Genomic DNA, 22,511 nt, shown 5'->3' with positions numbered 1-22,511 from the left:
AATTGCCAAAGTGAATCAATGCTATACCTATGAAGTGTGTTTAGCGGATAGTGGAATACAAAATTTTCAACAAACTGTTAGAAAATGGTCTAGATGGCTACTCCTGATGGAAATAACTGATATGTTTTACCATGTATAGTGTAATTATGGTCTTTTTATTTATATTTTCTTTCTTCTTTCTTCCTCTCTGCCCTCCCTTTCGCTCTCCTTTTTTTTTTTCTCTTTTCTTCTGGGGGGGTTTTGAGATGTGGTTTTAAGAGATATTTGAGAGAATTTTTATGCTATTGTTATGTATCTAAAATGTTTTGGAATATTGTAAATATGAATAAAATTACAGTGCTCTAGCACTGGTTAAAAAAAAATAAATAAAAAAAAAATAAAATAAAAAAAAAAAGACACTGACACCCGCCGATCTTATCACTCCCTCCCTCTCTCCAAAACCACTCTGATGCGGTGCTCGCTATTGAGCGCCACATTTCAGTGGTTAAATGGGTGAGATTGATACGGATATCGCTCTCCCCTGTTAGAGCAGGAAGATTTAACAGCTTCCTGCTCTATTTCTTTATTCCGATGCAACGCCGTAAAAAGGCTATTGAATCGGTATAAAGCCTGTTCGTGGCCGCCGTAAAAACACCTATGGGCGGTCACTGACTGTTAAATCGACATTTGCAAGAAAAAGTAAGTGAACCCTTGTGGATTACCTGGATTTTTGCATTGAGTACTAATAAAATGCGGCCTGATTGTTATCCAAGTCACAATTATAGATACATTTTCAGGGACCATTCCTCCCTGCAAATGTGATTCAGTTCATCAATATTTCTGGGATGCTTTGCGTGCACAGCCATCTTCAGGTCGTGCCACAGCATATCAATAGGGTTAACGGTCAGCACTCTGACTTGGCCAATCCAAAACACAAATCTGTTTTTTTCAACTATTCTTTAGCTGATTAACCTGTGAGCTTTGGGTGCAAAAAAAAGAATCAAAAAACAATTTAAAAAAATAAAAAGGAAAAAAATAAACCTATATTTCCATTCAGACAGCAGTAAATAGGTCGTTTAGAATCAATACCAAGAAACAATCAGTCAAAATACTCCAAATATTCCACGAACACTGACATTAGTTCATTTATGTGCACTTGAACACAAAACAGTCCTGGAATATGAAAAAAAGCCAATATATTACATTACATGGTTCTTGTCTAGTGGAATGTGCAGCTCAAATTCAACACTTCACACTGAATAAACAATTTTCATATTCGTAAAAAAAAACAAAAACCGAAATAATAGCCTGGGTAATAAATCTGAGGGATATTACACCTGTACAGATGCAAAGGCTTGGGTGCTGGAGAAAGGAACGCGCTATAGAAACAGCTGAGAATCTCTACATACACAATGTAGAATGGTCATTAGGTTTATATATAAACTTATAAAGTCCAGCCTAATGTACATTCCAGCGAAGAATATTATAGCAGACATCGGTCTCTTCAATCACTGAATGAGGATTCACTGTCAGAGCTGTCTGCAGGTGCAAAGTCTCCATCGGGGACCGGGGCATTCGGTGTCCTGAAAAACAATCATGGAGATTTTACATTATACTAAAAATGAATCTATGAACTTTCACAATTTCGTGACTGAGACAATTCCTTTTTAACTTGAAGCCGGCTTGGAAATCAACTTAATAAATTGGGGTGGTTTCTCCAGCATGTGGATGGATTTTTAGGCACCGTTCACACAGAGGATTTTTTGCGTTGGAAACTGCAGCAAAAAAATGGCCGAAATTTCCTCCCATTGATTTCAATGAGAGGTAGGGGCGTTTTTTTCCCGCGAGCGGAAAGAAACGCTTGCAGGAGAGAGAAGCGACATGCCCTATCTTGAGGCGTTTTCTGCCTCAAAAACCCCATTAAAATCAATTGGAGAAGGAAATAAACGCCATGAACAGCAGCAGCGTTTTTTGGCAAAAACCGCTGGCGTTTTTCTCCTTTGCCTGTTGAAAAAGGAGGTTAAAAAATGCCTAAAAAACACGGCATAAAAAGCGTGTGGTGCAAAACCACTTCATAACACTGGAGCGCATTTTTCCATGCAGAATTTTCTGCCTGCAAAGAAAACTGTGAACAAGGCCTTACAAACCTCATGCAGATGTGTTGGACAGTCTCTGCTTGTGTGAGGATATCCTTATTGGAAAAAGTGGATTAGCTTGCCATAGCAACCAATCAGGTTCAAGCTTTCATTTTTCAGAGGCCCTTTTGAAAATTGGTTGCTATGGGCAACTACTCCACTTTACCTTGCACTAGTTTTAAAAAAAATGTCCCCCATAGAGTGGAGATACAGAAGACAATAAATATCAAGGAATATAATAATGCAATACTGTTCACTTTAAAGAGAACCTTTCATCTGCCCATCAATGTGCAGCATGTAATGGGGAGGGCTGCACAAACCCTGGGGCACTTAAAAAAAAAAAAATTCTACCCTCCTCCGTTATTTAAATATCGGTGACGTTGTATTTGGCACCCGATATTTAAATAACCCCCTTAACGGTCAATGGGGCTGTAATGGCAAGGGGGCGTGTCACTGCTACGGACAGTGCAAGAGCTGGAGAAAGGGTATGTTCACACGGCAACGCCAATTACGTCTGAAATTACGGAGCTGTTTTCATGCGAAAACAGGTCCTGAGCTTTGACAAGTGCATGCGTTTTTCGCTGCGTTTTTTACGGACGTAATTGGAGCTGGTTCTCACTGGAGTCAATGAAAAACGTCTCCAATTACGTCCCAAGTAGTGACATGCACTTCTTTGAGGCGGGCATCTTTTTACGCGCCGTCTTTTGACAGCGGCGCGTAAAAAAAAAAACCCCGTCTGCACAGAACACCGTAAGACCCATTGAATTCAATGGGCAGATGTTTGCAGACGGTTTGGAGCAGTGTTTTCATGCGTAATTCCAGGCGTAAAACGCCTGAATTACGTCCGTAAATAGGGCATGTGAACATACCCTAAAGGAGAGTGCGCATGCTCTGACACGCCCCATGCCATTACACGCCCCCTTGCCTGTTCGGCAGACAAGTACAAGACTGTGTGATCTCTTGCGAGAGATCAGTCTCGTCCTTGTCTGCCGAGAGCTGAAGAGTAGAGTGGGAGCGTGCACGCGCTCTCCTCTCTCCAGCTCTTGCTGTGATACTGTCCGTAGCGGATTGGACAGTGTCACAGCCGTGTTACACGTCCCCTTGCCATTAAATGTAAAGTGCCCCAGGGCTTGTACAGCCCTGCCCATTACATGCTGCACATGTATGGGAAGGTGAAAGGTTCTCTAAGAAAATTAAAACGGCTGTCGGCCAGGATGGATGAAACAATAATACTTACTCTAAAAGATCAGGGTTTAGTCCTTCAGATATCATTTTATTTCTGATAGCCATCACAGGGACCCCCTATAAGACAAAATAGGGTTCAATATCATAAGTAAATAAATCACCAAGCATGGGCAAGGAACGTCCAATAACCACAAAATAGCCACAAGAGTGGAGACAGTAGTGGTCAAGTCCAAGTTAGAAAGGGAGGGGCCTTCTAGGAAAATACATTGAGGAGCTATCCTTAGGACAAGCCATCAATATGTGATTGGTGCAGCTCCGACCTCCGGGACCTCCACTGCTCTGCAGAATATTCCACACTCAGCAGAGCATCTGTATGTGCAGCTGTGCCTGGTACTGAAGCTCAGCCTCAACACTTGGATTCCTAGAAAAGCTTATTAAGGCCGAGTTCACACATCACGTGAATATTAAGCTGTTGAACCAGTCTGGAAATCCGCAACAAAATCCGTATTTTATTGCAACAAATTAGATTTTCGTCAGAAAACCACAACAAATAGGACATGCTGAGGATTTGAAAATCTGCAGCAGGTCTAAAATCTTGTGTAATTTGTTAAAAGCCCGTTCACTTACATTGTACTATACGTTATTGCGGAATTTCAGCAAGGATTCCGCAACAAATACGAAATGTGTGAACCCGGCTTAAAACACAGCAAATTGTGGGGCAAAAAAAAATCAGTGCCAGGCCCGCAAAACCACACAGCCGGCATTTAGTATACAAAAAAAACCAGACAGAAAACAAAATGTCTGCCTTTATGGAACAGGAGTTCAGACCAGGGCTGTGGAGTCAGGGTCAATTTTGGGTGGAGTCAGAGTCTGAATCAGTAGAAACGTACAGACTCCAACTCCAGGATTAAAATAAAAATACTATATAGGATTACTACCGTATTAATAAAATGCATAGCTTGTTGCATATTTACTTTCTTTGGAAAGTTTTAACATTTTAAAGATATAAATATATGTAATGTTCTATTAATCTAGGGCCTCTATTGTCAAAAAACGATGATGACTAGGATTTTCTAGAAAATCCGTTATCAGCTCTCCTTTGTTCTCTCCTCTCCCATAACCAAGTTTCATCATGCTGCTGCTCCAAGCCACTAGTTAAAATGTCAGAATCGGAAGACCGGAGGGTCTGGCCGCAGGGCCGTTTTAACACTTTAGTGGGCCCAGTGCAAAAGAGAAATGAGTGGGCCCCCCTCCTGAACAGGCTGGTGTGCTGGGGGTTAATGTTGTTCTTGTTTACTTCACCGAGGGCTGTAAGTACCAGGGCGGTCCTGTAATGTTCACGCTCTCTCCTGCGCAACCTATATCCCCTTCCCCCCTTGGTGATCAGCACTGCTTCTAGCCTAAATGCACACGGTTATCCCTTTTCTTACAACATTACCAACTACACATAGATTTATACACCGCGAGCAGACAACCGGGATTATTATACATGAGCCATTTAGGAGTCGGACAGTGGAAAAATAGAGGCGACACAGTCAGAAGTTGGACTTACAGACTTCACAGTCGTGGTTCAGACACCGAGTGAGAACTGGATGGATTTAAAAACCGGTAGCTCAGAAATGAAACATTTTCTAAACATACATTATTAGACAGGGATTCCAGCCACCCGTTTCACCCCTGCCCACAATGTAAAGGGGTTGTCTGGTTAAGGTTAGGGCACATTCTTAAACATGTTGATGAACGTAAATGTAAGAATGCTGCCAACAACGCATCACACCCCAGAAATAGGCTGCAAAATAGACCAACAATCCAGCAACTTGTTTGATCTTGGAGAATATGATAATGGCCATAGTTTTATGCGAATACTTACTGAATAACATGATCCGGCAATAAATGGCCAGTATTCACATTGCATAAATACTGCAGATTTTCCGCAACTGAATAGGTTGTGGACAATCCGCAGAAAATACAGTAGAAGCAAAGTGGATGAGATAAAGCAAATCTCATCCACACGCTGCCTAACTGCGGAAAAAACGCTCAGAAAAACTACACCAGTTTCTTGCAGTTTTTCCCCCTGGAATTCCCTGCGGTGCACAGGGCGGATACGCTACATGCTTTTACGCAGCGCATCCGTCCCTTACGAACTCAGCCTTAGGGTCCTGTTATGAAAGTATTTCGATTTTCTAGCTTTCAGGGTTTTCATGAATGGGTTAGGCATGATGTAGCATTGCAGGTAGTAATAACATGGCCTTATAATCAAACTAGAGAATATACACTCGGCAAGTACTATCAGGCCATGTTCACACCGGCATTGCGGCTTCCGTCTTTACAGGAGCCATGGCGTTTATGACAGACCTACTATGCAAACTGTGTTAACAGAGCCCAAGAGATCCAGTGTTTAAGCCACCGGCATTTAAGCTGCAGATCCCTAGAAAGAGTGCATACCAGACTATAGAAAGCCGTGTACCAGGGTAAATTATACGTTCATCAAAACAAAGGAACAAAAGTGCTGAAGGGACACCAGTCATATGACTCTAGTGTCGATATCAGTATATTATTAATAAATATTAACAAACCACTTACCACTTGGACCATCTTTAAGTATCTAGCATATCTTGGATCTTTTGCCACAGTGGGAATATTTTCAGCCTGTACTTCTTCCTTTGGTAAGGCATCATTTATGGAATTCCGCTGAATTACCTATGAACAACAGCAAGTTAGACTGTCAGCAAGGGTAATGCCCAGGTGTGAAAAAATATCTGACTGCTTCATTAGGAAGTCAGCTAATACATGCGCTAGCAAATGTATAAATAAATTATATACCTTTAGCAAAATAACGCTCCAATGTTTTTGGAGTCATTCATATAAACGTACAATCCTAATGTCGGTCTTTCTTCTATTCCACTGCAGAATGGACATAACAAGCAATTCGAGTAATATCATTGAGGGTGCTAGCAGTGATCGTATCAGCAAAGCCGTAAATGAATTATACCCCTTATAGGGTTATTCCCATCTAAGACATGCAAAATATAGGCTTAATAGAGGGCGCCCTCTCTCTGTAAAACCACAGTCAGTAGCGACCACGGAGTTAAAGGGGTTTGTCCGGGCACGGGGCAGTTTTTCATACTGATCGGTGGGGGTCCAACACCCTGACACTGTACTGATCAGCTGTTCCTGCACCCTCCGGACACCAGATGTTATGCAGTATCCGGTGTCGAAAGCAGATGACTTCGTACACTGGATAGCGGCTGTGCTGCAGTATTGGCTGGCCGTGCTCCTGTGACCAGAGCCATCTGCTTCTGGCAAGAACATCCGATGCCCGGAGGCAACCAAAACAACTGATCGGTGCGGGTGTCGGATCTCCACCGATCATATACTGAGGACCTATCCTGTGTCCCACCCTGCGCCCAGACAAGCCATTTAAACAACCGGGATCGGAGTTAGAGCAGGGAGTCGGCTGTATAAAACAGCCGGCACCCGCAAGTTGTGGTGTGTGCACAGCTCCTGTGCCAACACCATCACTACGCAAAAAAAGTATGGTGGTTCTCAGGAAAAGGGTTGGAACACTTTTTTTTAATCGAATTAGATTTAAAAAAAAATTGTGTGCGGATAAATTTCTTGAATAACTTTATCATAACAGCCAGAGTGGTTCTTCTCTAATACAGGGCTTAAAAGGTCCTGTTAAGATATTAAAAGTTTTAATAAAAAATTATTCAGCGCAGAAAGTTGTACCTAAAGATGACCGTGTTAAAAGTGGAGATTCACTTTAAAGCATAACATTATGTAACAAGAGACAGACATGTGACTCGTGCCATTGAAAATTATGACCGTTGCTTTGCAGCATGTATATTTTGTATAAAAAAAAAAAATATATATTAGTTTGTTACTAGAGAACAAGGAGCATCATTTTAATTTTTAAGAGGATTTCCAATTTATTTTAAGAAATATCAGATTTTTGCCTAAGATAGTTAACGTCATGTCTTCACTGCTTCCAAGATGCTCCTGTCCGTCCCTGTCAGAACAGAGCTAAACCATATCTGGGTCACGTCTGTTTACTTGGGATACACTGCTTAACAGCCACAGTCAATTGTCATCTGGTTGCTAAGACTTAGGTCTTCTATTCTCCTCTAAACAGCGGTGCCATTAAAAATGCGGCTGCTGTCCTAACTGCATCTCATAGATGCCGGTCCTTAAATTGCCGCGGTCTTATGAATGAAATTTCACATAGCAAAAGTGGAGCAACATAACCAAACAGTCTAATCCAAGGACATCATATAGCATCAAGAGGTCAACAGTAAATCCACTTACTTCTGGCTGTGGTGCAGCTATAGTAGGTTTTGTAGTAGGTTCTGGGACAGGCTGGGGCTGCAAATGGCCATTAGCAATGTTGTTGGACAAATGTGTTTCAACTTTAACATCTTCTAAGCCGGGAATGGAAGACAGCTGAAATAAATGACGAAGATATGCTGAAAGCAATTTCTTATTTACACATTTAGCTTAGTCCAAATTCTGATACAACTACAAAAACGTTGTACTGTATGTCATTACCCAATTATAAGGAATAAATCACTAGAGCAAAGCAAGAGTTAATAAAATTATAACCCCAAACTAAACTACAGTCCTAAATCGTAAAGGGTTTGAAGATAACGTCAAACGCTCGTTCTGAGAACGGGTAGCAGAATGAGAGCTACTGAACTCTGCACCATTCTGCCATGATCACCTTGCCACTGCAAGCCTTTTTTGAAACTGGGAGGCACGACCAGAAATACGCATAAGGCTGGGTTCACACGACCTACTTTCAGATGTAAAGGAGGCGTTTTACGCCTCAAATTACGTCTGAAAAAACGGCTCCAATACGTCGGCAAACATCTGCCCATTACTTTCAATGGGCTTTACGATGTACTGTGCCAACGACCTGTCATTTTACGTGTCGTTGTCAAAAGACGGCTTGTAAAATTACAGCCTCGTCAAAATAAGTGACACTTCTTGGGACGTAATTGGAGCTGTTTTTCATTGACTCCAATGAAGAACAGATCCAAATTACGTCCGTAAAAGATGCCCCGCAAAACGCGAGTACATGCTTACGTCTGAAATTCAGGAGCGGTTTTCTCCTGAAAACAGCTCCGTAATTTCAGACGTAAATTGCAGTTATCGTGTGCACATACCCTCAAGATAAATCCCTTTAAAAGGCCTGATCACCCCTGATGATTGTGAAGCCTGGACGAAACGCGTTGGGAGAAAAATCTAAGATGTGAGAGTGCAGATGGGATCCCCCTTAAAATTAAATCAACCAACAGAGAGAACGTCTACTGGAACGGGTAGGAGGGTTATTATATATAACCCCAAACTAAAACTACAGACCTAAATCGTAAATATATGGGAATCCTGTTGAGGATAGAAAGTACATGCACTCCACTAGTATTTTTAATGTAGTAGTCTGTGGCAGGTTAAGCTTACTACATTGCATAGGCAGTCACCACTAGGGCTTTGTTCACATATGCGTCAGGGCTTCGTTCCGACGTTCCGTCCAGAGGTTTCCGTTTCCATCACTCTTGATTTCAATGGTGGCGGATCTGGTGCCAATGGTTTCCGTTTGTCTCAGTTATGTAGGGGTTCCGTCGTTTTAATGGAATCAATAGAGTAGTAGACTATGCTATTGATTCCGTCAAAACGACGGAAACCCTGCACAATTACAAGCCACACAATAATACAGTAGAGACTGCACAAACACCAGCTCCAGAACATATACCTATTATAAAATTGCTCCCTTTATAAATGGGAATGTGTTAAAAAAAGGTACAGGGCCGCAACAGCAAAACAAACTTCTCCTCTCATACCCTGCAGATATGCAGTCAGGCTGCTGATCAGAGTTTACAGGAACACATATCCTGCCTATGGACCAGCAGACACAAGTGCCATAAAACAGCCTCAGTCGGAATCACAAATCAGTTACAGCATTAGAACCACTAGCCTAATATAGTATAGTTCAGCCTCGCATCACCAAAACAGCTCTGACCCATCGAGGCATGGACTCCACAAGATCTCTAAAAGTGTCCGGTGGTCTCTGACAGCAACAGCAGCAGATCCTGGAAGTTACGAGGTGGGGCCTCCACTGATCGGACTGAGTTCTGGGGAATTTGGAGGCCAAGTTAACACCTTAAAGGTAATGTGTTGCCAGCAAAACATGTTTGTTTTTTTTTAGTTAAACAATTAGTGTGTAGGTGATTAAACATTGTTCTAATTTTTTTTATTTTTTTCACGAGTCAGGAAATATTATAAATTGGATTCAATTTATAATATTTCCCAGCACTGGTCACTAGATGGAGCAATTCCCAAAATTTCAGCATTGCATGTGGTAAAGCAACCACATTGCTTTATGCTGCAAAAGTGGGAAAAAAATCCCTCGCTCTAGTGAGCTCTCAGAATCCCCCCCTCCTTTATCCTGGCTAGTGCCGGGAGAAACGAGGGGTTTGAACGGTCTAACCTCCTACACTGTGTGTCGCCATTTTTTGAGCTAACACACAGTGTAGAAGGTTTACATACACTAGTAAAACACACTGAAACACGAACATACATAGAAATCACTTACCTGCTCCAGTCGCCGCCGCTCCCTCCGGTCCGTCCGCTCCGTCTGCTGCCGCTGCTCCATGTGCACAAGTCCGGAAGCCGCGACCAGAAGTAGTAATCTTAATGCCCGGCCGCGACTTCCGGTCCACAGGAAAATGGCGCCGGACGGCGCGCATTTCAAATCGGACTGTGTGGGAGCGGCGCATGCGCCGTTCCCACACACACGGCGTACACCATAGTGGATGGAACGGGCCCCGTTCGCAGTCCCTATGGGACTGGAGCTGCCGTATTCCATGTCTGTATGTGTCGTTAATCGACACATACAGAAATGGAAAAAAAAATGGCAGCCCCCATAGGGAAGAAAAAGTGTAAAAATAGAAAAAAGTAACACACAAATAAATATAAACGTTTTTAATAAAACCCGAACATAAAACTGATATAAAAAAAAAATGTTGGTGACACTGTTCCTTTAAACCATTCCTGAACAATTTTTGCAGTGTGGCAGGGAGAATTATCCTGCTGAAAGACGCCACTGCTATTAGGGAATACCATTGCCATGAAGGGGTTTACTTTGTCTAGAAAAAATGTTTAGGCAGGTGGTACGTGCCAAAATATCATCCACATGAATGCCAGGACCCAAGGTTTCCCTGCAGAACATTGCTCAGAGCATCACACTGCCTCCGCTGGCTTGCCTTTCTTCCCAGCCCATCCATCCACATGATGTTTGGAAATATCACACAAGTGTCCCTAGTGTGCTAATGAACTGAATCACAGGCCTCAAAGCAAAAGGAGCACCTAGTGGATTTTGGGGCCTACTTTATTTTAGAATATATTTTAGGCACCATGTCAGGTTTGAAGAGGTCTTGTGGTGCCAAAACAGTGGAAACCCCCCAAAAGTGACCCATTTTGGAAACTACACCCCTCAAGAAATGTATCTAGGGTTATAGTTAGCATTTCGACCCCACAGTTTTTTTTTGCTAAACTTATTGGAATTAGTCTGTAAAAATGAAAATCTACTTTTCTCTGAAACGTAGAAATTTAAATTTTTTACAAGGAATAAAGGAGAAAAAGCACCAAACATTTTTAAAGCAATTTCTACCAATTACGGCAATACCCCATATGTGGTAATAAACTGCTGTATGGACCCACAGCAGGGCTCAGAAGGGAAGGAGTGCCATTTGGATTTCAGAGAGCAGATTTTGCTGGAATGATTATCAGTGCTATGTCGCGTTTGCATGCCCTGGAGGGATCAAAACAGTGCAACCCCCCCAAAAGTGACCCCATTTTGGAAACTACACCCCTCAAGGAATTTTTCTATAGGTATAGTTAGCATTTTAACCCCACATGGTTTTAGCAGAATTCATTGAAATTAGGCCGTGAAATTGAAAATTTACATTTTTTTCTAATAAAATGTAGTTTTAGCACAGAATTTTTCATTTTTACAATAGATAAAGGAGAAAAAGCGCCCCAACATTTATAAAGCAAACTCTCCTGAGCACAGCAACACCCCATATGTGGTAATAAACTGCTGTTTGGACACACGACAGGGCTTAGAAAGCACGATTTGACTTTGGAGCTCAAGCTTTGCAGGAATGGTTTGTGGCGCCATGTCACATTTGCAAAGCCCCTGAGGGGCCAAAACAGTGCAAGCCCCGCAAAAGCGACCCCATTTAGGAAACTACACCCCTCAAGGAATTTATCGAGCGGTACAGTGATCATTTTGACCCCACTGTTTTTTTTGCTAAAATTATTAGAGTTAGGCAGTGAAAATGAAAATCTAAATTTTTTTCCACTAAAATGTTGAATTTTTTTCATTTTGACAAGAAATAAAGGAGAAAAAGCACCCCAACACTTGTAAAGCAATTTATCCAGAGTACAGCAATACCCCATATGTGGTCATAAACTGCTGTTTGGACACACGGCAGGGCTCAGAATGGCAGGAGCGCTATTAGGCATGCAAATTTTGCTTGATTGGTTTTTGGGCGCCATGTCGCATTTGCAGAGCCCCTGAGGTAGCAGTACAGTAGAAACACCTGCGAAGTGACCCCATTTAGTAAACTACACCCCTCAAGTCATTTACCATATGCCTGGATATGACGGGGCTTAGGTGTGAAAGAGAAAATGCGCGATTGAGGCCTATTTTGGTGATTGGCCCACAACGGCAGGGCTTTGGGGTCAAATAGTAAAACAAACCCCCAAGTAGTGACCCCCATTTTAGAAACTGCAAACCTCAGGGCATTTGTTTGTTAGTGCCACTATAGACAGATACTTCAAACTGTTAAGCAGGTTCTCGCGGGTATGGCGATGCTATATATGGGGATGTAATCTGGTGTTTGGGCACGCTGCAGGGCTCAGAAGGGAGGGAGCGGCATTTGGCTTTTGGAGCACGGATTTTGCTTGGTGGTTGTTCCGTTTGGGATTTTACTGGTATTTCAGTTTATAATGTGGGATCATATGTAAGCTGTGCAGAGTACATCAGGGTATATGTAAGATGGGCAGAGTACATCAGGGCATAACAAGAGGGTATAATAATACAGTAAATAAATAATATTTCACAGATGTGTGGCCATTGCCACACTGATAAATGGTGCCCAATCTTATCCGCTTTTGGAACGCTCTGCACATTTTGCGTCGCCATAATCTGAGAGCCAGAACTTTTTTATTCGACACTGCTATTGATTCCGTAAAAAAAAACGGAAACCTGCCGGAATGGTGACAAACGGAAACCATTAGCAATGTTTCTGTCACCATTGATATCAATGGTGATGCAAATGGAAGCTAACGTTTTCGTTTGCCTTTCCGTTGTGGGGTTCCACAATGGAAACCTCCGACGGAACCCCTCAACGGAAAGCCAACGCTGATGTGAACCGGCCCTTATTATGGGAAAACACATAGATAGTTTGTTTAATTTGAAACTTATTTTTTTTTACAACATTTTTTATTAACTTTTTTTTTTTTATCCCACTAGGGGACTTGAAGGCATGAAGCCCTGATCGCTATTCGAATACACTGCACTACCTACATAGGGCAGTGTATTAGAGCTGACAGCTATTCACTAACAGCAAGCCTATTAGGCTTCGCCTTCCGGCGGGGCCTAATATGTTTCAGTACTAGGAGGCTATTGTTAGGCCTCTGGTTGCCATAGCAACCACCGGCAAAACCACGTGTGCCGATCATTGCCATTAGCAACCATCGGGTGCGATCTAACCACCTAGATGCAGCGATCGCTTTTGATCGCTGCATCTAAGGGGTTAATTGGCCGGATTGGAGGCTAGCTCCGGTACTGGCCGTTACAGCAGGATGTCAGCTGTGACACCCGCGGCCATAGCAACCATTGGCATCCCCGAGACTACGTCTCAGAGGTGCCGACAGGCTAGAAACCACCTAGATGCAGCGATTGCTTTTGATCTCTGCATTTAAGGGGTTAATCAACCGGAACGGAGCCAGCTCCATCACATACAGTTACGTTGTCAAGGGGCTGTGATTGATCAGTCTGCTGTGACCAATCACAGCGATCGCCGCCAGGGGATCGCTGTGATTGGTCCCCTGACGTCTTACTGTGCCGATCAAATGTCATAAACAGTTGATGGCACAGTTCTGTCACCTTGTCCTTTGACAGGGTGACATTTGTTGGCAAGGACAAACCAGTACGTCTCGGTGCCTTAAAGCACTGCAATACAAGACGTGCTGGTGCGTCAAGGGGTTAAGGAACTGCAGCAATGGGTACTGTACCTGTACTTATGTGGTAGCATATTCCTAAATTATGCCATTCAACCATCTCATTCGTGCTCTTTTGTGCAAAAAGGACATGTACTATATAAATTCATGAGTTACAGTCTGTATTATACTCCACAGTTGAATTGACATCTCTCCAGGTTTCACAGCTGAAATCTCCCAGTATTCCGGTCTACAATCTTCCAATTATTAAAGTCTGCACAGAGCTTACTCTTGGGATATGCATTTTGGTAAACGCAGCTTTAACCCCTTCATGACCCAGCCTGTTTTGGCCTTCAGGACCCAGCCGATTTTTTCAAATCTGACATGTGTTACTTTATGTGGTAATAACGTTGGAATGCTTTTACCTATCCAAACGATTCTGAGATTGTTTTCTCGTGACATGTTGTACTTTATGTTAGTGAAAAAATTGTGGTCGATAATTTTGGTATTTATTTCTGAAAAACACCACAATTTAGAAAAAATTAGCAAAAATTTGCATTTTTCTAAATTTAAACGTATCTGCTTGTAAAACAGATAGTAATACCACACAAAATAGTTACTAGTTAACATTTCCCATATGTCTACTTTATGTTTGCATCGTTTTTTGAACGTCCTTTTATTTTTCTAGGACGTTACAAGGCTTAGAACTTTAGCAGCAATTTCTCATATTTTAAAGAAAATTTCAAAAGGCTATTTTTTCAGGGACCAGTTCAGTCTGAGGTGGCTTTGAGGGCCTTATATATTAGAATATCCCCAGAAGTCACCCCATTTTGAAAACTGCACCCCTCAAGGTATTCGAATCAGCATTCACAAAGTGTTTTAACCCTTTAGGCGTTTCACAGGAATTAAAGCAAAGCAGAGGTGAAATGTCCAATTTTTTTTTTTTTTGCATAAATTAATTTCTAATACATTTTTTTTTGTTAACCAAGAAGGTTTTACCAGAGAAATGCAACTCAATATTTATTGCCCAGAATCTGCAGTTTTTAGAAATATCCCACATGTGGCCCTAGTGTGATAATGGACTGAAGCACCGGCCTCAGAAGCAAAGGAGCACCCAGTGAATTTAGGGCCTCCTTTTTTTTTTTAGAATATATTTTAGGCACCTTGTCAGGTTTGAAGAGGTCTTGTGGTGCCAAAACAGTGGAAACCCCCCAAAAGTGACCCATTTTGGAAACTACACCCCTCAAGGAATTTATCTAGGTGTATAGTTAGCATTTTGACCGCACAGGTTTTTCGCTAAATTTATTAGAATTAGTCTGTAAAAATGAAAATCTACTTTTTTCTGAAAAAACATAGACATTTTTAATATTTACAAGAAATAATAAAGAAAATGCACCCCAACATATGTAAAGCAATGTCTCCTGATTACAGCAATATCCCATATGTGGTAATAAACTGCTGATTGGACCCACAGCAGGGCTCAGAAGGGAAGGAGCGCCATTTGGATTTTGGAGCACTGATTTTGATGGATTATTTTTCGGTGCCATGCCGACTTTGCAACGCCCTGGAGAGACCAAAACAGTGGAAGCCCCCCAAGTTACCCCATTTTGGAAACACCACTCAAGGAATTTTTCTAGGGGTATAGTGAGAATATAAACTCCATGGGTCTTTTGCAGAATTTATTAGAATTAGGCGGAGAAAATTAATATCACTATTTTTTCCCACTAAAATGTTGAATTTTCTCATTTTCACAAGGGATAAAGGAGAAATAAACAACCAATTTTTATAAAGCAATTTCTCCCGGGTACGGAAATACCCCACATGGGGTCATGCATTTTTTTCATTAGAAATGAATTAACCCTTTCAGGACTGATCTATTTTTTGCTTTCTTATTTTCGTTTTTCACTCCCCGCCTTCCAAGAGCCATAACTTTTTTCTTTTTCCGTCAGTAGAGTGATGTGAGGGCTTATTTCTTGCGGGAGGAATTGTAGTTTCTATTGATACCATTTAAAGTGAAATAAAAAGTACTGGGAAACTGTAAAAAAACTGGAAAATATAGTAATATAGGAAAAAAATCTGATTCCATTTTTTGGGGTTTTCGTTTTTACAGCTTTCGCCGTGCGGTAAAAACGAAAACTACAGCGATTTTGGCGGTTTCAATTATTTGAGTTTTTTACGGTGTTCACCGTGCGAGTTAAATAATGGTATATTGTAATAGTTCGACCTTTTACGGACGTAGCGATATCAATTCTGTTTATTTTTTTACATTACTTTTGAAGAAAAATGGGAAAAGGTTTTTTTTTTAAACTTTTTTTTTCTTTCTCACTACTAATAACTTGAATTCTTCTACACATTTTATTAGTCCCCTTAGGGGACTTGTACCAGCGATCATTGGATCGCGGGTACAATATGCTGCGATACTAATGTATTGCAGTATATTGAAAGAGAAAAAGATAATCCAGCGCTGTGTTAAGATGTTGTTAAAAAGGAAATGGCATTCTCACTTTTATTGAAGAAATTGTATTAAAAATTGAAATACAATTTTTCTCTTTCTAGATCGCTTACCGCTGGCCGTAGTGGGGATCCGAGCGAAGTGTCCGGAGACGCAACAAACCGGTGAGCTGGAGGTTTCTTCCCTTTCCATACTATATTGTAGTATATTGTTATTTTTACAGACTCCTGTAACAGAGCGATCGCTGTTACTGTCCGTTAGTCCCGGGTGTCAGCTGTAATACACAGCCGACACCTGCAGCGTATGAGCGGGCTCAGCACGTGAGCCCGCTCCATACATCACCCCCTGCACCACGACGTGCTATTAAGTCATAGTGCTCAAAGGGGTTAATGCACAGCGGATGGTGTGAATATTACAATTTTGCACTGATGTGCCATTTTAGTGCATAATATGTCGTGCCCAGTTTGTGCCACTGAAGACAAATACCTCATAAAACGTTAAGCGGGTTCTTCCGGGTATGGCGATGCCATATATGTGGGAGCAAACTGCTGTTTGGGGACGCTGCAGGGCTCAGAAGGGATGGACGCCATTTTGCTTGGAGCGCAGATTTTGCTTGGTAGTTTTGCTGGTATTTCAGTTTATAATGTGGGGGTGTATGTAATCTGTGCGGAGAACATCAGGGCATAATAAGAGGGTATAAAAATGCGGTAAATAAATAATTCATAGATGTGTGGCCGGTGTCGCACTGATAAATGATGTCGGATGTTACCCGCTTTTAGAACGCTCTGCACATTTTGCATCACCATATTCCTGGGAGCCAGAACTTCTTTATTTTTTCACCACCGGAGCTGCGTGAGGGCTTATTCTTTGCGGGACAATCTGTACTTTTCATTGGTACCATTTTGGGGCACATGCGATTTTTTTGATCACTCTTTATTACATTTTTTTGCAAGCCGGGTGACCAAAAACAAGCAATTCTGACAATGTTTTTTAGTTTATTTTTTTGCGGCGTTCACCGTGCACTATAAATGACCATTATATTTTATTCTGCAGGTCGGTACGATTACGGCGATACCAGATGTATATAGTTTTCTTTTAATGTTTTGCAGCGTTTGCGCAATTTATTTTCTGTCCCCATATTCTGAGAGCCGTAACTTTTTTATTTTTCAGTCAAAAAAGCTGTGTAAGGGCTTGTTTTTTGCGGGACGGGTTGTAGTTTATATTGGTATTATTTTCGGGTACATGCGACTTTTTGATCACTTTTTATTCTCTATTTTGGGAGGGGTGGTGACCAAAAAATAGCGATTCTGGTGTCGTTTTTTATTGATTTTTTTTGGGGTGTTCATCGTGCGGGAAAAACAACATTATAGTTTTATAGTCGGGGTCATTACGAACGCGGTGATACCAGATATGTGTACTTTTTTTAACGTGTTCATTTTTTTCCTATAATGAAAGTGTTTGTTTATATAACTTATAACTTTTATTTTTACACTTTTTTAAAACATTTTTATTATCTTTTTTTTTTACTTTTTTCACTTGTCCCACTAGGGGACACTTAGACTTGCAGCTTTGATCGCTGCTGGAGTACATTACACTACACACGTAGTGTAATGTACTCTGTCATTGTGACGTGACAGTCACACTGACAGGAAGTCTCGGAGGAGCGGCAGGAGGCTGCTCCTCCGAGGCTTCCGTACATGGCAACCCGGAGGTCATTGTCTGACCTCCGATTGTCACGACAAGCATCGGTAGCCCCCACGATCACTTCGTGGGGGCTGCCGATGTTCTTCAAACCACTTAAATGCGGTGACGGCAATCCGTCGCCACATTTATGGGGTTAATTGCCGAAATCAGCGGCGATGGTCAGCTGACTGGCAAGGCTGGAGTGTCAGCTGTCAGGGACAGCTGACCTCCCGGTTCCCGGACACTGTCCGTTAGGACAGTGTGCGCCGGGAACTACTCCGCAATAGTACGTCCTGATGCGGAAACTAACCCCTCTGCAGCACGTACTATTGCGGAGCAGGGCGGGAAGAGGTTAAAGAGGCTTTGTCACCACATTATAAGTGCCCTATCTCCTACATAATGAGATCTGCGCTGTAATGTAGATTACAGCAGTGTTTTTTATTTAGAAAAACAATCTATTTTCATTCAAGTTATGACTTATTTTAGATTTATGCTAATGACTTTCTTAATGCCCAACTGGGTGTGTTTTTACTTTTGACCAAGTGGGCGTTGTAAAGTGAAGTGTATGACGCTGACCAATCGGCGTCATACACTTCTCCCCATTCATTTACTCTGCACATAGTGATCCTGCGTTGTTCACTATGTGCAGTCACATACACACACATTAACGTTACTGAAGTGTCTTGACAGTAAATAGACATCGTGTCCAACCAGGACGGGATGTCTAGTCACAATCCCGACACTTCGGTAACGTTTGTGTAAGGTTTACAGCACATCGAGATCACGCTGTGTTATCATTTACAGCGAGATCTTGCGAGATTACGCTTACTATGCTGTAAGTCCCACACAAAAGTTAGCGAAGTGTCGGGAGTGTGAATAGGCATCCCGTACTGGTTGGAAGCGATGTTTATTCGCTGTCAGGACACTTCAGTAACGTTAATGTGTGTGTATGTGACTGCACATAGTGAACAACGCAGGATCACTATGTGCTGAATAAATGAATGGGGAGAAGTGTATGATGCCGATTGGTCACTGATTGGTCAGCGTCATACACTTCTCTTTACAACGCCCACTTGGTCAAAAGTAAAAACACGCCCAATTGTCTATTAAGAAAGTCATTAGCATAAATCTAAAATTGCTCATAACTTGGTGAAAAATTATTGTTTTTCTAAATAAAAAACACTATTGTTATCTACATTACAGCGCCGATCACATTATTTGGAAGATAGGCCACTTATAATGTGGTGACAGAGCCTCTTAAACACCAAGCACTGTACAATAATGTGATGTAGAAAAACGAAATGTCTCCCCTGCATTATAGGAGCTCAGCTAAAATGTTAGGGGTGTTTCCGACAACAAGCTTGTCACGGTTTCCAATAGCAACCAGCAGAATTGTGAATGCAGCTCTAGGTTATAATACAGGACAAGTTCAACATAAGAAAAGCAACATATTAACAAAATGAATAAATATTTTATGTAGAGGATACTCATATTTTGACCAACCTTAGCATCTAGAATATTGAGTGTCGTTTCAATCTGTTGAATACGAAGTGAAAGGGCTGATAGTTTCTGAAACAAAAGCAATAAGAAGTCAGATAAAAAGAACGCGGCTCCGTCACAGATCTGGCCAAAACCCCGGACAAGATAGCGCAGCATGCTGCAGTATTTTGTCCGGTAAAGCGACGGACACCATGGTGCAATCCCGAAGGAACCTATTAAAGTCAACGGCGCCGATAGTGTCCGTCATGCAACGGATCCATTGCTTCTGGTATTTTCAATGTTCTGCTTCTATGACGGGGCAGAGGAACAGAAACACCGAACGCAGATGTGAACGAGGCCTTATATATTTCATGTGTGAGAAAGTGGTTTCATTTCAGTCTGATGTGTCACAGGAAAGCCCATATTATAAATCCTGTGTATATACACAAGAGTTTATTAATGACAAGTAACTAATGTCCGGCTCTGACTACTGAAGCTGTGCACGTGTCCTGCTGCTCCAAACGCTAACGGAAACTGCCAAGCGCTGTGCTTGGCAGTTCCTGTCAGTGCCACAGAGTATAAATGGAGTAGCAGGACACACTCCTCCTGGCAAGCGGTCTTGTGGCTGGGCGGAATGGGACACGGTACCTCTTGCTCTGGCGATGGTGGGGGTCCCAGTGGACGGACCCCCACTGATATTACAGTTATCACCTATCTAGTGGATAGGTAATAATTTGAAACTGGAATACCCCTTTTGCTCCAATTTCTCTGCCCCTGGCCTTCTCCATCTTGGGATCAGTCTTGTTTGCAGAAGGAAGGAGCGATTTCCGAACATTTTTGCCTGTCTCCCTTTAAATTGAAGATGTACTTAGTAGTATTAGATGCGATCAGCCCATTTACTCTACTGGACTTCACACATTAGTAGGAATATGACAAACCTCTTCACAAACTGTCGAGAAGCGATTCAGAAACTGAACGGTGTGCACCACAAACTGGTTGAGGAAAGCTACCGTTCTCTTTTGTTGGATGGCAGGGACCTGTATAGAGAGAAATAGACGCGGTTAGGAGCACATGGTCCACAGGTAAAGGGGTTTATAGGTTTTTGTAAATGAAACTAGAACGTTCCATTGTGTAATAAAACGTTCTGTAACTCTATAATACCTTGTTACGCCATTTTAATACCTCTGCTAGAAGTCAGTGAATAGTAACAATGGTGAAAACCCATACTTTATACCCCATTCACATGCTAAGGAAAATATCCATGTGGGATAATGAATTCGCCACGGATTTTAAAATGACAACGGGGCTAAGAGGTGTGCAGATCCACTAGCCAATCTGCAGCTGCAAATTTTCTAAAAAAATCTAGGCTGGATTTACCTATGGCAAAACTGTAAAGTGTGAACTGTACTGTGCCCACATTATTAAAAACAAGTATCTTCCAGATGAAGCAGTGAACACAGGGGCAGACATTTAGTCTGTCACTACAGGCAGCCTCCTCCCGCCCAGACATGGCTGATAACAGGGAACACTAGTTAGTAATCAAGCGCATACACTGCTGGGGATGACGAACTACCTCAACTGCACGCGGTACTCACCTTAGTGAGGTCTATGCCAGATCCAACTATAGGCAGCCCATCCTCATCCATCACAGAAACTCACAGCCAGCAGCACTTCCGGTTACAGTCAGGTGACAGTAATTATTACATGGAGAAAGCTAGGCTGAGGTCAAGATCATGTGACCCAGTCACGTGGGGGGCGGTGCTTAGATAGGAAAGTCTAGCGAACAGGCTGCTGCGTGACTGGGGATACGGGTTATCATTGTATTATCCGGTTTTATTGCGGGTTGTTACCGGTGCTGGGAGTTGGGTGCGGCGTGTGGGACTCTGCCTGCTAATATATAGCTCTGCAGCTTTGTATACTGGGACTGGTAATATAGACATGCCGGATACTGCTTTTATACACCACCGGCTAAGATGTCTCGTAATATATGCCTTAAAGGGGAAGTCCAGGTTTATTATTATGTGCAGTCCCTTGACGTACTGACCCATAAGGACACTGTATAATCTGCATTGCCCAGGCTGGGAGGGGTGGTGATGTACAGACAGCACCAGCTCTGTGTGACGCCGCAGGGAGAGGGGTTAAGGCACAAATTGCGCCAATTGACGCTGCAGATTGAGAATCCGCACCGCAGGTCAATTTCTGCACTTGAATTCTGCAGTTTTTTTTCCGCAGCATGTGGATACAATTTGTTCAAATCTCATCCCTTTTACTGCTACTGTACTGGATGGAAAATTTCCACACAGAAATTCTGCAGCATTTCCATCCCACGTGCAGGGTTAAATTTATATATGGCAGATTTTGTTTTAGAAATTTCTGCAACTAAAAATCAGTTTCACTCCTTAAATGGAACTTGCAGAAATCCATGCACTTGCTGCAGAAACGACCCTATTCAGATTAAAGGCCTGTCCACACGTAGCGGAGTTGCTGCAGAACATAGCAGGATTTCTGATGCGGAAGAAACGTACCATTTCCTGCGTTTTTTTTTTTACTGCAGTAAATGGTGCGGATTTTTCGGAATTTTTCAGAATGTTAGGAGATGGGCACATCTATGAAAAACGCAGCAATTCAGTCCACTGACATGCTGCGGTATGAAAAATAGGCACCGCAGGTTAATTTCTGGTTGGAGATTTTACGCAACGTGTGGATGAGATTGTTGGATCTCACCCACTTTGCTGCTACTGTATTCTGCTGCGTATTTTCCGTCCGCAATTCTGGACAGAAAATAAGCAGCAATTCCGCTACGTGTGCACAAGCCCTAATGGTACTGAATTTCTGCAACAAAATCTGCGTGTGAATCCACCATAAGGCCTCATGCACCCGACCATGGTCGGTCCGTGATATACGGGCCGCATTTCCCGGGCCGAACACCGTTCAGGGTGGTCGGGCTCCTAGCATCATAGTTATGTATGACGCTAGGTGTCCCTGCCTCCCCGCGGGGATACTGTCCTGTACTGAAACATGGAGGCAGTGACTCAAAGCCTCATAACTATGATGCTAGGAGCCCGGCTCCCTGCACTGTGTTTGGTCTGTGAAATGCGGTCCGTATATCACGGACCGAACACGATCGTGTGTAAGGCCCAGTACACACAGAATTTTTTCGTAACCTGATTTTAACATGGAAACCGTGTCCGAATCAGCGGCAAAAAAACGCCTGAAACCGCCTCCCATTGATTTCAATGGGAGGCGGAGGTGTTTTTTTCCGCAGCAGGTTTTAGCCACTCGCGGTAAAAAAAAGCAGCATGCTCTTTCTTGCCGCGGTTCCGCCTCTGACCTCCCATTGAAATCAATAGGAGGCAGAGGAAGCGTTTTTTGCA

At 42.4% G+C, this 22,511-nt stretch overlaps 1 protein-coding gene across 1 annotated transcript; it reads right to left on the bottom strand.

Moving 5' to 3' along the window:
- Positions 1-1,099: 1,099 nt before the first annotated feature.
- Positions 1,100-20,840, bottom strand: WASHC3 (WASH complex subunit 3). Its single transcript, XM_075860068.1, has 7 exons — positions 20,733-20,840; positions 20,076-20,174; positions 19,162-19,227; positions 7,608-7,742; positions 5,883-5,999; positions 3,352-3,416; positions 1,100-1,562 (listed from the first exon to the last, which is right to left on the bottom strand). Exons 1-7 carry the CDS (start codon positions 20,781-20,783, stop codon positions 1,484-1,486), a joined length of 612 nt encoding a protein of 203 aa, XP_075716183.1. The 5' UTR covers positions 20,784-20,840; the 3' UTR covers positions 1,100-1,483.
- Positions 20,841-22,511: the final 1,671 nt, after the last annotated feature.

The sequence above is a fragment of the Rhinoderma darwinii genome, chromosome 3 (assembly GCF_050947455.1).
Source record: "Rhinoderma darwinii isolate aRhiDar2 chromosome 3, aRhiDar2.hap1, whole genome shotgun sequence".
Taxonomy (NCBI): Eukaryota; Metazoa; Chordata; class Amphibia; order Anura; family Rhinodermatidae; genus Rhinoderma; species Rhinoderma darwinii.
The sequence above is the reverse complement of the archived record's forward strand: the minus strand, read 5'-3'. Positions and strand labels throughout refer to the sequence as shown.